General features: G+C 31.8%; 1 protein-coding gene across 2 annotated transcripts in view; it reads right to left on the bottom strand.

Moving 5' to 3' along the window:
• Positions 1 to 2088: 2088 nt before the first annotated feature.
• Positions 2089 to 17265, bottom strand: part of LOC145280220 (VWFA and cache domain-containing protein 1-like) — a 335274-nt gene continuing 320097 nt past the window's right edge. The window contains exons 26-29 of one of the 2 annotated variants that reach the window (XM_080132006.1): positions 16552 to 16686; positions 13481 to 13638; positions 9410 to 9637; positions 2089 to 3142 (exon numbers count right to left, since the gene is read on the bottom strand). In XM_080132006.1, the coding sequence (XP_079988132.1) occupies positions 2721 to 3142; positions 9410 to 9637; positions 13481 to 13638; positions 16552 to 16686 (943 nt within the window). In that variant the 3' untranslated portion in view covers positions 2089 to 2720. The remainder of the gene's footprint in view (positions 3143 to 9409; positions 9638 to 13480; positions 13639 to 16551; positions 16687 to 17265) is intronic. The other variant, XM_080132007.1, reaches the window with a different exon arrangement.

The raw sequence follows: 17265 nt of genomic DNA, 5'->3' as shown, positions 1-17265 counted from the left end.
ATATGTATGATAAGTATTGTCTTCTTCAACAATTTTATTTTATCCCCACCCAAACAATGTTTTTTTTTTCCTTTTTTTTTTTTTTTTTTTTATGTTTTACATTCGATATAAGCAAGTCAAATATATTTTTTATCCATTCCAAAAAGTGTCATCATTTATGGAAGGAACTGCTTTTTTTGTTGTTGTTTTAAACTCCTATATTATAGTTTTCAATGAAGGAAGATGAATTGAGAGTTTTTGGTTTTCTAACCAATTTTTGTATGAAAGAAATATTTGTTTCCTGAATTTTTTTATTGCCATCTTTTTTAGTTTCCATCTTGGATTTATTTTATTCTCATTCTCCCTCGACACAATTCGCATCCAACAAACATTTTTTATCTTTTTATTTTTTTTAATCATTTCCTACAACAATGTAATTGTCATTTCTTTTTTTCCTACAAATCTTTTCCAGAAAACAAAACAAAAAAAGAAAAAACAAGGTAGAATTTCTAACGAGGGAGATTCTGTTTCATGCCTGCTGCTAATAAATATCAATTGTTTCTTTATTCAGATCATTAATGGAGCAATCAGAAATTACCGTCAGAAACGAGCGGAAATTGTCAGTGGAATGCCCAAATCTTCATTGCAAATTTTCATATTTTTTTTTTTTTATCATTCCAGATATTTCTGAACAAAGTAAATGTTTATTCAAGCACAACAATTTCCTCGTTTTTTTTTTTTGTTTGTTTTTTGAAATTCTCTCTTGTTTGCAATGCCCATTATATAATAAGTAATATTGCTCCTCTATTTTTGTGTTCATATATGCTTATACGTATGCACACACATTCTTATACACATACACACATTATTATAAACATATGCATATAAGCATGTACCTACATAAATACACATTCAAACCTTTGGTAGAAATCCATATAAAACGATACTTATGCCATTCGGCTTGATTTGCCTCTGCCCACAATAGTAGACATTAACATGGGAACATAATTCATTTGCATATATATATATATAAGAAAACTGGTAAAAAGTCTTCTCATCTGTTGCTACTTTTTTAATTTTCTTTCCACTTGAAATAGCCTTCATAACAAGAAGGTGAAACGTTCAGATATTTTGATCTTCCTTTTATCTATTTTTCTTTCATTTTGTCAGATTTATTTTATCATTTATAAAATTCAACATTAGGATGAAAATAAGAAAAGTGCTTAATTACTTGAGCACAAACATTTTTTTATTCTATAGATTAATTCAATCTTCATTTTTACGCAAACACTGAAAACTTGACCCATACTAATTGTGACCAAGTCATTAGCAGACGTTTGGATAGAGAATTCTCTCTCATAATTCCCACTATTTAGTGCAGGTTGAGTTTCCAGTGTTTCCGCCCATGAAACAGTAGGTATGAATGGAAGATAAAACTAATGCCAGTGTCCATTGAATAAAATAAATCTTTGTTTTTATATATATATATATATATATATATATATATATATAGGGAGAGAGAAAGATATATATATATATATATATATATATATATATATGGAAGAGAGGTAGATATGTATGTGTGCATGCGTACACTTCAAAAAAGTGTGGCTGCACACTTTTTTGCTTGAAGACAGAGACAATTGTTGTTGTTTTACAGTTTTCTTAGTCATTGTATGGACATCGTCACAGGGCGTTCTGTAAAAACACTAGGTTTTTGTCTAGAATTCCCCCATACGAAAAAACAAAAATTTAGAAAAATCTGCATGATTTACGTACCCATGATGAAACGAAAATATCATAGTCCAAAAAAAAAAAAAATCACGTAAATTAATCAAATAGTTTAGTTTTATAAAGAAAATCATTTTTAAACCATTAATCGGAAAGTTGACCCATACCAATTGGCATTACAACATAAATCTAATAAGTATGAATGATTGTTGAGTTATCGCCCTTGTTTTTCGAGATTTTTTTTTTTAAAAGGGTCAAGTGAGAGTCACTTCTCAGATTTTTTTGATTTTTTTTTTATTTAAAACTAAAATTACTTGATCAATTTACGTGATTTTTGAAATATGATATTTTCGTTTCATCACAGACATCAGACAGGTATTTTTGTTTTTAATATGGAGGCAAATAAATAGCAGGTTTCTAAATATGCATAGCACTACTGAATAACTAAGAGCACATCCGTTAGAGTTTTTATTACCATCGTATGCATCTCAGCAGGAAAAAAATGTCTAATCTATAATTGTTCTTCAGAAATTGGATAACATACCCCGGAGAACGAGAGAGAAAAGTACATAGAAATCTCACATTAACAGATGCTTTTAACAAAATATGTTCTTTATATAAAAGATTGACTATTCAGCTTTATATATCTGTTGCTTGTCGACATGTGAAAAGTGAATAACGTTTCAAATTTCATTTTTTGTACTTCGACCACAGAGAAAAGAGGAGGCTGGCATCATCTCAAATTTGATGGATTTCTTTTTCTTACCCTACATTTTTACAAGCGCCTCAAATACACGTAGACGTCTTATGTACAGGAAGACAAGCCCACATTCACTCTTCAACACACAACTTGGATAGCACATATTTTCTGTCTGAGATTTGGATGCATATAGACCACTGACCGTTGAAGAATACAAGTACGCAAGTAGATGCGTCAGGCGACACTATTTACAAGGTTGGTAGTGTGTCCGTGTGTACGTGTGAGCGGAGAGAGAATAGTAGTGGCAGGATTAGTGGGCGTCGACTACATGAACTTGCACGTTTGCAATGATACTGTGGGATCCTTCTGGGATTGTGGTGCCAACGACCGTTTGCTGAGATGGCAAGAGAGTTTGTTCTGGGATTGGGGTATATGTGGATAGACGCGTCTGGGGCGGTGTCGGACTGCGACTACGGCGGCTGCAAATCATAGGCGGTGGCGGTATGACAGGGGCCTTTGAACCTGGGTATGTGGGTGGCTTGAATCGATCCTTTCCTATGAGGAGAGGTTCCAGGCAGGGCAGGCTGGCATGCTCACTGTCTTCATGTGGGGTCATTGTGCTATAGCCATGATCACTGTCACCTCCTGCTGGTCGGCGGTAGGTTGTATTTACACGGTATGGAGAAATGCTGGCCGGATTTTCAAATGGTGCAAGAACAAAATTGGTGTGTCCTACAAAAACAAAGTTTTAAAAACTAATTAGTAAAAATAAATAAATTTAACAAATAATTAGTAAAATAAATATAAAAACTAATTAGTAAAATTTAAAAACTAATTAGTAAAATTTACAAAACTAATTAGTAAAATTTTAAAACAAATTAGTAAAATATAAAAACTAATTAGTAAAATTTTAAAACAAATTAGTAAAAATAAATAAATTCAAAAATTAGTAAAAAAAAAAAAAATTACTTCATGTCATACATGTTTAAGAAGAATTGCACAATAAAACATTTCCTAAATGAAAGCGAAAACATTTTATGACGCATTTCCGAATTTTTTTAGATGAGATTTGATTATTTATATCATTTGCATTCTTCAGACTACCGTTCTCATCTGGAGTGTTATTTGCACGTCTGCAAGGATTCATGGCATAGTGGATAAAGTACTTGGTGAAATTCAGTTGTAAAGTTACACTCTTTGGGAGGTTGAAGGCTCAATCATCAGTGCAAGTGGCACTCAAAACTACAATTGCGAATTAGAACTTTTACACAGTCAGGGCTGACAGAACAAGAGCATGTTACCTCCCGTCGATTAAATAAAGGTTCTGTTTGAAATTCTGTGCAGATTCTCGAGTTTGACAAGATACACCTGAAGAAAGTTGGAGGTTACATAAATCGAAATATGCAAATAAAACTCATGAGAACAATAGTCCAAAGAATCCAAATAATATCCTAAAGAAATTTACATAAAAAAAAAACCCATTTAATTAACTTGTTAAATGTTCAATAATTAATATTTATGTACATAGTTTTTTTCTAATGTATATTTAAATAATTCTTACATTAATATAATGGATGCAGTTACTAAACAGTCGTTTAAAAAATATGTAAGGAGTCATGTTTGAAGACAATTTTATAGAAAAATACTATTGGATATGAGACAAGGTAAACAAAATAAATGACAATATTTTTTATTATTATCACTTATTTATTTACCAACATAATGCATTTAACCAGGATGATATCGAGAGGTTATGTTCCTTGAATTTTCAAGATAAACTTCATCTCCAGAAATAAAAAATTATATATATATATATATATATATATATATATATATATATATATATATATATATATACTAGCATGGGTGTCCGGCGTTGCCTGGGTGTTTGGAGGTGTCTTGAGCAAAAAAAAAAAAAAGTGGTAGTAGGAAGGCAGGCTCAAACCCGTACCATGAAGGAGGAAAAGAACATGAAAAAAAACGTGACCTCTTTGCTGTTACGACTACCGCCAAACCAGAAGTGATGTAGGTTTAAATTAAGGCTAGACAATCGAAAGAGGGGATGACTTCCAAAAATATTGGCGAAAAAAGCGACCCCTCCCTGTAGAAAAATGCCCAGTTGAGGGTGAAGAAATGTATGTTTTTAGCCAATTTTTCAATATTTGTCATCTGAAGGGTTGAGCTTCAAACCAACTGATCTTGTGAAAATCCGTCGCCTCTGTCGAAAGTTTTAAGCAGACATGCAAACATATATACATACATAGAGTTATATATTTGTAGCTCAAATTTTCGACTCAAACCGATTAAAAGGCTTGTTATATCTCTGAATACCCTTTATGTAAAATTTCAAATGTTCAGACCGGAAATTGAGTAATTTGGTAGAGACTGCAGAGGTCAAATTTTTTAAACTTTTACCCCTATTATGACCCCTTAACATTTATTGTTTTGGGTTCAAATCAAGTTAATAAGTTAGATCCATGTCCAAGGAACCTATATCTAAAATTTCAAGTGTTTAGACCCAAAATTGTCGGAGGAGTTTGGTAGAGTTCTCAAAGGTCAAATCATTGAACTTTGACCCCTTAACAGCCAAATTTCTGGCCGAAAACTGATTAAAAAGATTTTCCCAAATATCACTACCCCGTATATCAAATTTCGTGTCTGTAGACTGAAAATTGACAGAGTTATTGTGTAGGGAAATGTAGACAGACAGACACTTTCACTTTTATATATATATATATATATATATATATATATTTGTGGCCAAAATACAACATGCCCACTTATGTACTGACAAACTTTAAAACAAATTTTCTAATGCAACTCAATAAGAACTATCCACTTTTCTTACTTCAAAAATGCTAGTTTTATTTGGTGTCTTAAACCCTCCACCCAAACCCACCCCTCTTTTTGCTGATGAAGATACTATATTCAAAAACACAATCTTTGTCAATTATTGTCAATGTTTATTGTCAATTTTAAAATGAATATCGTTTCCGAAACGATTGTACACTCAATTTGATTTTGTTTGTTCATCCTTTTGAAACTGATTTATAATTTCCAATTATTAATCTTTATATATATATATATATATATATATATATATATATATATATATATATATATATATATATACATACACACACACAATTACTCAATCGAAGTGTGTTTATTACAGGGCTCTATGGACAAATTTATCTTTAGTCGACCTTTGATAACTAAATATTTTCATTTACTAGCCAAATAGAAAAGTTACTAGCCAAACCCACATGATTTTTAGAATATGACATCTTCGTTCTGTGATGAGTACGTACATCATACAGATTTTTCTGTGTTTTTTTTAATAAGTGTAATTCTAAATATACAACAAATTTTATGTTGATACTTTAATGTATAAACATTCTGTTTTCTTTAGATGTTTTTTTTTTCAACAGCCTTCTTTAAAAAACGAGTATATTGTTCTATTAAACTTTTATTGTTTAAATAATTTGACTTTGTTCGTTTATTAAAAAGAAAAAAGTTGAAAAGATATTTTTCACTCAGTGAGATTTGGAAGATTGTCAGTGAAAGAAATGCAATCACCGAATGATAAGCGTTTCATTATTTCTGGTCGCCACTTTGAAAAATCACTCGCAAATACGACTATTTCACTCGCAATATAGAGCCATGGTTTATTATGATTTCTAGCTCTTGACAAAACCGTTGAAAAAAATTAAAAAATAAATATTGGAACTTTTCAATATGATATAAATGCGGGAGTGCCTCAGGGGTCTATCCTAGGACCTCTGTTATTCCTAACATTCATAAATGACCTATTATTATTAAATGACCAAAATTGTGTGAGATGGGTATATATGCTGACGACACCACACTCTATAACAGACATGACAGGAAAACAAATGAACACATATCTAAAGAAATGGCAGAAACACTAGAGGATGACCTCTGATCTGTAGTGGAATGGGGACAAAAATGGATGGTCACATTCAATGCTGCCAAGACTAAACTTGTTTCCTTCAATAATTACAAGAAACCTTCTTTACCACCACTGCGAAGAAGGTAGGTTCTCTGCACCGTGCTAGAAAGATATTAATGCCCGAAAGTATCCTATACCTCTATAAGGCCACTATTCGCCCATGTATGGAGTATTGTTGTCATATTTGGGCTGGTGCATCTGCCACTAGTCTCTCGCTCCTAGACAAGGTTCAAAAGAGAGTCGCCAACCTGATAGGTCCTGAACTGTCATCTAAGCTTCAACCCCTGTCCCATCGCCGAAATGTTGCATCCCTCTGCCTTTTCTACAAGTACTTGAACGGTGAATGCTCTGACGAACTGCAAGCACTTGTGCCCCTTCGACTTAAATAAACCCGACAAGCAGCTAAATCCCACCCCTTCACAATAGAGATCCCTAGATGTAAGAGAGCCTTCTACTCCAGTAGTTTCTTCCCCAGGACAGCTAGACTTTAGAATTCCCTGCCGGGTCCCTGCTTCCCTAACTGTACTGACATGCAGAAGTTCAAGTGCAACGTGAACAGACATTTTGCTGCCCAACTCCCTACACAGTACCCCTGATGCCTATGTTCCTGATAGTAGCGCCCTACACCAAAGTGGCAATGTGCTTTGTTTGGGGTGAAAATGTAATAAAAAAAAAATTTTTTTTAAATATTGTCATTTATTTTGTTTACCTTGTCCTGTATTTAAGTATTTTTTTCTACAAAATGGCATTGTTTTAGCCTTCAAACCCAACTCAGAAAAAACGATTCATTAACTATTAATAAAAACCATTGTTACTTATGTTTCTCAGGCAATCTTATCTTTTCTTAATATTTTTCTTTCAAAAATTAATTGGTAAATCAAGGAAAATATACACGTTTGATTGGGTAATTATTTTGTAAACACAAAAAGATTTAATGTCCGCCTATAAATGCAAAAAAAGATAAACTAATTCTTCTTTATTAATTTCAAATAATGAATGCTTCATAGGAAATGTAACTTTGATAGCAATATTACGTAAATTTGGTCACGTGCATATTGAAATAGAAGTTAAAATGTGAAAGCAGATTTTGATTAGAAAGATTTAAAAAAAAAAAAAATGGTTCAAAATTTCAGAAAAAAAAAGAAAATATTGATTGGAATTATAGTTTAAATTTCACATTAATGAAATGTGGGAAGAATCAAGCAAAAACAGGACATTGCCAAGGCTGCTGCAAAGAAGGTGGGATCCCTCTATCATGCTAGAAAACTAATCACACCTGAATGGAGTTTTGTTATCACATTTGGGTTGGTGCATTTATCATTAGGTTGTCAGACTTAGTTTAAAAAAAAAAAAAGTTTATAATCTAATAGGTCCCACACTGTCATCCAAACTCCAATCCCCTCCTCACCATGAGGTTGCATTCTTGTGCCTGTTTTACAAATATGTACTCTGATGAACTGATTGCACATGTATCCACTTGGCGTAACCCATTCAGCAACAAAATCCAATCCCTTTCACTCTGATAGCTTCTTCCCTCAGATTGCTAGAATTCCCTTCCAACTTTTGCTTCCCTGACTGTAGCGACATGCTCAAGTTTAACTGTAATCTGAACCAACATCTCAGTTACTTGAAGAATAAAAACCATTAATCTAATATATAAAAGGCACTATGTCTGTCTGTCTCCATATTTTCAAACTCTATCTCTTCTGAAACTAAAAGTTGCAGAGCGGTGCTAGGGGCTTCAAATGATTGGATTTTTTATGGACCGTTCTTTTATGGATCTTTCGCCAATTAAAATAGTTTTTAAAGGGCCAAAAAGGGGTCAAAATTGAAAAAAAAAATCATAATACATTTTGTACATTCATCTTAGTTAATTTTTAATCAGTTCATACGCGTGTCACGTTGGTACAATAGTGACGTCACCAACTTTGAACGCTATAGTTTTGCTTTCGGTTTTTAATTCTAGCAGATGACACCCAAACACTTTTTTTTTTTACTTTTGAAATCACGACTCTACAATAATATATACAAAATCTGGACAAATTAAAATCATATTTAAGTGCATTTTATGACCAGGCAATGCCGGGCATCCCTCCATTGTTCAAAAATAAATGCAACAACTTAAAAACACTCAACTTTAAGTTAATTTAACTTTATGAGATGCACCATCCTTTTTATATATATATATATATATATATATATATATATATATATATGCAACGTCAGTCATAAAATTAACTAATTTGCATATTAGTTTTGAAAAAAAGACATTATTTGTTATTGCTTTTTAATGATTGTTTGAATTGGAAAATAACAAATAATTTTCTTTGCATATATTGTTTTATTTCTGATGAATTCATTGCACTTGTACTTCTCTCAACATACATGCACTCAACAAACTTGTCTAGCAGCAAAATCACCCCCATTCACTGTAGAGTTCCCAAGATGCCAAAAAACCTTCTACTCTAATAGCTTCTTCCCTCACACTGCTTGACTGGAATTCCCTGTTTCCTGCTTTCCTGACTGTGCTAATATACAGAAGTTTAAATGTAATATAAACAGACATCTTCCTCATTTTCTTGCATAGCTCCCAGTAGACAGGGTTTAAAATGTTCATGTGGCAATATGCCTTGTTTGGAGATGAACAAGAGTAAAAAAAAAAAATTTAATCACATAATTTACTTTCTTTTTCTAACTAATAAATTTGTAATCGTCACAATAAATATAACAAAATGAAAACTATGACTCAAAAGATAAAAAAAAAAGATTTAAAAAAAAAAAAAAAGATAAAAAAAGATAAAAAGGTAAAAAAAAAAACAAAAGATAAAAACAAAAGAAAACAAAACAAAAAAAAAAGATAAAAGCAAAAGATAAAAACAAAAGAAAACAAAAAAGATAAAAAATATATAAAAAAACACAAAAGATAAAAAAACACAAAAGATAAAGGTAAAAACAAAGAAACAGAAGATAAAAAAAAAAATGAAAGCTCAAAAATGTTTTGCATAATGATGATATAAATGACTTACCAGTGCCAATTTCCTCATGTGGCTCTGGTTCTTCGGTTTCATAATAATAATGTGACATTCGAGCCTGATTCTCTGGCAATGATGTCACATATTGGTGGGAAGTGCGATGTACGTGGTGTCGGTAACAGTAGACACTGAGGGCAAGAACCAGAAAGATTCCCATGATTCCTCCTGCCACGGGACCGACAGGTGTCGTTTTCACATTAACTGGCTCAGAATCCAGGCTTACTGCAGAACAAAGATCCAAATATACATTATACATAACATATATATACATATATATGTATACTTTCTATTTGTTTTTACATAAGCATTGAGGTGTCGCTACACATTCATGAGCATGTTTTAGTCAGCTAATTACTTGTATATGAAAGCTAAGTCTCAATATATAAATATATTCGAAAAATGATCCTTTCATGTTTGACAAATAAAAACTTATGTAAATTGCAAAAGTATGTAAATTATGTTATTAGATTTTAGATGGTCCTCCCCTCCATCTTTTTTTTTTTTTACATAGGCATCACCACTTATCAAGGTCAAGAGGCCACTCGAGGATAAGGGTTAAAGAGTGTACTATAGTAATCGTTAGTAATGGAGAATTTGTAAATTTGTTAACTTATATGGAACGGCTCATCAAAAACTTGTTTACGTTAGACTTGAAGACAACCATATTGTAGTCAGCTGGAAAACGGAAGACAATTCCACAGGCGTGCAGTTCTAAGAAAGAAGCTTTGCTCATGGAATCTACGTTTAGGTTTGGGCACAGATCTTTTATTAATAAATGTATTTTTTTTTTTTTTAAATAGAGTGAATATATATCTTTTATGAAAAACTGGAGGTTTTACCTTTTATATATATAGATAATGCATATATGCACACACAGAAGAGAGAAATAGATGTAAAGCAAGAATCAATATTCAAAAAGAATTTCTATTGGAATTTACAAATAAAAAAAATGCATTCAGAAACTTGGTCATATCTTTGAAAACATTTTACAAAATTAATTTGAAAATTTAAAAAAGCGAATGTTGGTTTTTATTAAAAAAATGAAAATCGTTTTTTATTCTGAGACTTTCATTGCTAAAACAGAATTAATGTCTGTTTTTATTTTGTTGGTATTAACCCTAAGGGTCAGCATATAGTGAAGAGAGAAAGACACATGTCTAGTGTTATTGACAGTTGCCATAAGTCGGAATTGATGTAGGTTATGTGGTTAGTGCAAATTTTGAATGGAGAAAATTGGTCACATCTTTGAATGGTATTTGTACAGTTTAATGAAGACGTTAAAAAATGAAAATATCAAAAAAAGATTATATTGTATATATCCTTTATGGAACGAAGTTCTCCGAAAAAAAATTTCACTTAATTTCATCAAGTAGTTTTTATTTTAAAGCGAAAAAACAATTTTTTATGATACCGAGTAAAAGGTTCGATTTTTAGGAAGAAAAGCTAGTAATAAAGATGGGGAGGGAGTGTTGGCGCTTTACATGGAGTTATCTCCCCGTGGCATGGTAAAAATTTCCACAATGGCTGACTTCAACGCGCTCTCATAAAAACGTGTTTTTCTGCTGTAAAAAAAAAAAAAACTACTCAATCAAATTAAATTAAATTTTTTTTAGATCTTCAGTTCAAAATGGATACGTACAATATAACCTTTTTTTTTTTTTTTTTTGATATGTTCATTTTTTAATGTCTTGATTAAACTGTACAAGTGCCCTTTGAATACATTTCACAAGTTTAATTTGAAAATTTAGAAAACCAAAACATATGCTTTTAATCATTTCATGAAAAAAATTATAACACAATTCAAGTTTGTAAATTTACAAAAATAAAAAAAAATATAAATTCCAATTTCATTTTACAAATTAATGAAAATCTGAAAATGCTTAGACATATATTCTATGCCAGAGGTCGGCAACCTTTTGGAGCATGAGGGTCGAAAATTATGTTGATTATAGGAGTGCCAAACATGGCATGGAGGACAATAATGTTATTTAATATGCAAATAAATTGTGCGTTTTAAGAAAACAAGTATTAAATATAATTAGAATATATTTAAACAATATCGCTAATTTTACTACAGAAAAAAAATTAAAATCATATCCTGAATAAAGTGGCATGTCAACTAAAATTCACTTGTAGGCCAACAGTTGCTGACTCCTGATCTATACTATTATTTGTTTGTTGGTTGATTTGTGTTTCACGACCTATCAACCTTTCTATGGTCATTTAAGGTCATGCAAATTTAGTGGAAATTTGGGTGTGTTACTGTGTGTTTGGAAGGTTAGTTTATATTTTGGTGAATAGGTTTATCTCTTTCAGAAAGTCTGTTATGTTGGTTGGTTCTATTTTATTGAAGAGATCGATCTCACAAAAGTATTTATTTCAGTATGGAATAAAGTTAACACATTTCAGTAATATATGTTTCATAATGAGTTTTTCCTGACATGCTGTGCATAATGGAGGTTCAACACCTTCCAGTAAATACAAGTGTGCTAAACGAGTGTGACTTATGTGTAATCAGTTTAATACAACTTTTTTTTCTATTAGAGCTGTTTTTTCTATGCCATTCTCCAACGATTCATTTATTTTTTATTGTTTGCACATTGATTTCATTCTCCTTGCTATTTGTTGGGGATCATTTTTTTTTTAATTTGGGGTTTGTAGTCTGCCTATGATATTTTGTTGAGAGATTTTTCCCTTTGTGGCTCTTTTTGCTTTTTTGTAAGCTTTGTCATTTCCATTAAACTCAATATGACTTGGTATTCAACATAGGATTATTTATTTATTATTTGTGAGCTGATGTAGTTTGTTCAGTACTTGAAATATCATTATTTGTAATTTGGCCATTTTTACGGTCACATTAAAAAATTCACTGATGTTCAGAAATATTGTGCATCTTCAACAAGTTCGTATACCTTGACCATTCACATATGTCTCATTTCATTTAACGTTGATTCTTCCCTTGCGTCGTGATCAGACATTTTGATATTTCGGAAGCTCACTGTTCAGCAGGTCAACCCTCTCCGAATTCCACCCTAAATAATGTTTAATTATTTGCTTCCACATTTTCTTGATATATTAACCTTCTCAAAATTCAAAACATCTATCCTTCTGCAATAGTTTATCCAGTAGGATGAATGCTCTACAATGTCTTAAAAAATGACATACCAACATAACGGATACATTGTTAAAATGACCTCTATCTGGAAAAACGCAGTGCTTTCAGCAAATCCATGACCTAATGTATTGCGTTTTTTTTGTTTTTTTTTAGATTACAAATCTATCTGATTGTGGATCTATCGTTATGTTGCAGACAGACAAGTGAGGACCTAACATTCACTGGCATATAAAATTACGTTCATGACGCAGCTATTACACAACTTACCCCATATAAATACGAATGATGTTCAAAATGTAATGCCTCCCTTTTTTCTTTTTTTTTTTTATTTCGCAAAATTGAATCAGAGGGGATTAAAAATTGCATTGTATTGATGATTGAACTAATGTATTCATGACCTGAAAGTTTCATCTCTCTGTTGCAGATACTGATGGTGTGAGACTAAGATAGCAACCTCTGTCATGGATGTGTGTCAGAAGCAGACATGTGTTATTGAATTCCTTGCAAAAGTGCATTGAGAATGGTTATGACTATGTAGAAAAATAAATTCTAAAATCCAAAAGGTCACTTGTTTTAATAGTACCACTCCCATCTTCATAGCTCTTCAACATTTGAAGAAAAAAAAAAAAGAAAAAAAAAGGCGCTTTACTTTTGGAACAACCCTTGCATGACAAAGCGCGCTCCGGACACCCATCCATAGCCATTGTTTATCACTAGCAAAAGTGCATTAAGATTGGTGGTGATTATGTAAAAAAATAAATAAATTTTGGAGCACAAAAGGTCGCTCGTTTTAATGGTATCATTCCTGTCTTTGTAATTTTTCAACTCTTTGAGTTAAAAAAACAAAAAAATAAGAGACCCTCGTATATCAAGAGATTGTCTTATAGCAATTTTACAGCTCATCGTGTGTGCATAAAAAGTGAATCCGTGCAAGTAATGGTGTAGCTTACATTGTTGTAACGACAGGTCCCCGTACGGTGTCTGGGCTCCCAGTATTCCTCCAAAACAAACACTCTGGCTGGCACAGTAGGACTGAGACAGTCGAATATTGACTCCATCTTTGTCTTCCATTTCACACCATTCACAGCCAAGCACGCCAAGGCAGGACCTACTCAAGACAAAGAGAAATTAAAACATCAAGAAAATTAAGAACAGTTTATAAGAAATTTGTTTAAAAAAGAAAAAAAAACAAAAAAAAAAACATATCACTCTTGATACTGATTTTAGAAGCTTTAAAATATAAGGTGCTTATTTAGAATTAAACTTATTTAAAAAAAAAAAAAAAAAAAAAAAAAAGATCTATATACCCATCATGGAACAAAGATGTCATACTCTAAAAATCATGTAAATTGATCAACTAGTTTTTTTATATTTTAACTAAAAAAAAAAAGATTTTATGAGGCAGCAAAACGTTATGTTCTGATCCGCCATGTTTTATAAATAAAGGGGAGACAACAGGATTAAAACTATCCAAATAAAATCCAGCCTTATAATGGCTACAATTTCCTATTAAAATCGCTAAAAAATCATTAAAAAAATGATTTTCTTTATTAAAAAAAAACTACTTGATCAATTTATGTGTTTTTTTGGAATATGACACCTTCATTCCGTGACGGTTACGTACATCATAAAGATTTTTCTACAATTCAGTTTTTAAAAATAGGTTTAATTCTAATAAACACAAAAAACAATTATCATTGTTGACAATGATTTTAGAAGTTTTAAAATAAAAGTATACCAGAAAAGCAGCAGCGCTACAAAATGTTTAAAGAAGACTTGTTTTTTACTTAATGGTTGTTTCTCAAAATAACTGACATGAGTAAAATACATTTTGGATTTTAAAGTAAACAAATCTTCTTTAATATTATAATAATAATAATCTATTATAGAAAAGGCAAATACCTGTGTGTGTGTGTTTATTTTTATGCGTGTCCACTAAAACTTGTCATGCATATCAAAGCGACATGAATGTGGTGCCATTAGAAAGAGATCTCTCTGACACATAATATGGAAAAATTGGAAAAATCGTTAATTATTTCATGTAGAAATGTCATTTTGTTTTTGGGAGGGGGGGGGGCAGGTAAAAACCTTGCTTTTTACACTGTAAACCGCACATGCACAAATGGTTGATTCATTTTCTTTTCTTTTAAAAAGCTAAATTGACAGCATCATAACAGCTGTCATCGTGGTTCCACTGATAACGCATTCGCTTGAGAACTTAAGAAATGTGAGTTTGCGTCCAGCATGCAGCATTTATTTTTATTTTTGCTTTTGGCTGATGGTACCCAACTGCCATTTTTTTTTTTTTTTTTTTTTTAAGACTTAAACCGTATTTTACAACGGGGCAACACTCCCCCACCCCTCATTAGTAACATATAAAGTAAAGTCGGTCTCTTTATCATTTCTTTCTTCCTTTAAGTTGATGTTTGTTTGTTTAACCAGCATATCAACCTTCTTTGGGTCATTTAATGCTGTATACAAGATTTAAATTTTTGATATTTTCAGAATCGATTTTCGCTGGGTATATTCGGCGAATGTTTTGGTGTAGTTTGTTATTTGATGGTTTTTATATTTTATGGTAAAGATTTGCTTGTTTTAAGAAATTTAGAATCGTTTTAGGATTTTCTTTATCAAAGAGTTCTTTTAAACTTGTAGCCTTGTAGTAGTGTTGACGAATTCGTGTGAGATCATGACAGTCAAGTAAAAAGTGTTTCACTGTGTAAGGTTCGTGACATGGTATACATTTGGGGGGTTCTTCACTTTTTAATAGGTGGGAGTGAGTTATGTATGTGTGTCCTATCCGGATACATGATAAGACTACTACTTCTTTACGTGATTTTCTGGTATCTAGAGGGTTCTTTTTAAGTATAGGGGTAATTTGGAAGAGTTTGTTGTTTTGGCAATTGTTCCAATTTTCTTGCCATTTCTTTGTGATAAAAATGTTTATTAAATGTTTGTAATCCGTGTATGGGACCTTTATGTCGTTTATTTATAGTTTTAAGGAATTTTTGGGCACCATGTCAGCTTTATCATTTCCGCGGAAACCGTAGTGACTGGGAATCCAACAAAAGAAGAAAGTTTTGTGTTGCATGATAGAATGGATCTTTTGTAACAGTTTGATGAGTAAGGGATTGTTTAATTTTTTATTTTTTTTATTGCTTCTAATACTGATAATGAGTCTACAAATATTATAAATTTTTTTGAGTTTTGGTTGGTGATAATATCTAGAGCAAGGTTTATGGCTGTAATTTTGCACTATAGATAGAGGAGTTATTTGGTAACCTTTTCTGCCGAATAGTGTTTTCTGAAATAGCGGCACATCCCACTTTGTTTTGATCTTTGGAACCATCCGTGTAAATGTGTGTCCAATTTGGGTTAAGTATCCAGAATGTTGTTTAGTTTTTCTCTATAGTCTGCAGGGTGAGTATTGGATTTAGGATATATTGTCAGGTCTAGTATGACTTTAGGTTGATTTAACAGCCAGGGTGGAGTTCTGGGAGATTTTCCTTGTGGATGCTGGTTTGATCTATTGAGTTGTCTGTAAGTGGTTTTATTGTTTCTTCCATGTAGAGACCAAAGGGTTTAATTGCATTTTCTTTTTGTTTGAATAGATGTGTGTAGTTGGGATTGAAAGTGCATTGATAGGCAGAATTTTTGGGGTTTGATTTTAGTTTTAGATAATATTGTAAGCCTAATTTTTCACATCTCAATTTTAGTGGAGGTTCATAGGCTTCAGCATATGCATTTTATCGGTGTCTCACGAATTGAATGACAACCAAAAGAAACACTGTTATGAAGTATCATCTTTTACGCAACAAAAACGACTCGTTTCTCACTCAATAATTTTTTTTTGAGCCGAAATATGTTCATCTGAATTTAAAAGTTAAAAACTGCAAGAACTTTCTTGTCAACCTGATAGTTATTATCTGAATGTCGTTTTACATAATCAAACTGGTTGAATTATTAGGAAAAAAAAAAAAAAAAAAAAAAAAAAAAAACACTACTAAAAATGGTTACATACATTTTTGTTTTCCTTTCTTCGCATTTCGGAAGATAACACTGGTGCAATTTATCAGTCAGATCTTGGCACACCTCCGCCAATTTGCCCTCTTCTGGGTAACGCAAACAGCTAGGGTTACTGCAAGAAACACACAGACTGGCATTTTCAATTCCTCATTTGTGAACAGAAATAAAAAGGAATAATACAATACAAAATTTGTAACAATAGTCAGTAGGCAAATCGTTTCATTTCAATTGATTTTAAGAATGTACAAAAATCGCCCATCTATAACAGGTTTTTTAAGAGTGCACCTTTACATATGTTTATGGACCATAGTAAGTATTTACAATATTATTACTGTTATAAAGTCAGGTCTATATAATTTATTGGTTGCACTTTTATCAAATGCATGCAAAATTATATACACACTCATTCTTTAGCCGTAGTTTTTTTAAATCAAAACAAACGAACTTATTAAGTCAACAATACAAATTGTATTTACATTTATCACCTGATGGCATATGATGAGAGAGATTGGTTGGGTTTGGTGGGGTAATGTTGGTGTCGGTAGAAATGTCACTCATTGTTCGAGTTGCTGCCTCTCTCTGCCTTCTTTTTTATTGACATTCTTATTGGAATATCTAATGATTTATTTTTTGCATTTCTAGCAGTTCCAATCCAAGTTAGAATATGGGACAACCGATTGTTTCTGTTTTAGGTCATTTTCCATGACCC

The sequence above is a fragment of the Euprymna scolopes genome, chromosome 7 (assembly GCF_053919585.1).
Source record: "Euprymna scolopes isolate OS-2025 chromosome 7, ASM5391958v1, whole genome shotgun sequence".
Taxonomy (NCBI): domain Eukaryota; kingdom Metazoa; phylum Mollusca; class Cephalopoda; order Sepiida; family Sepiolidae; genus Euprymna; species Euprymna scolopes.
The sequence above is the reverse complement of the archived record's forward strand: the minus strand, read 5'-3'. Positions and strand labels throughout refer to the sequence as shown.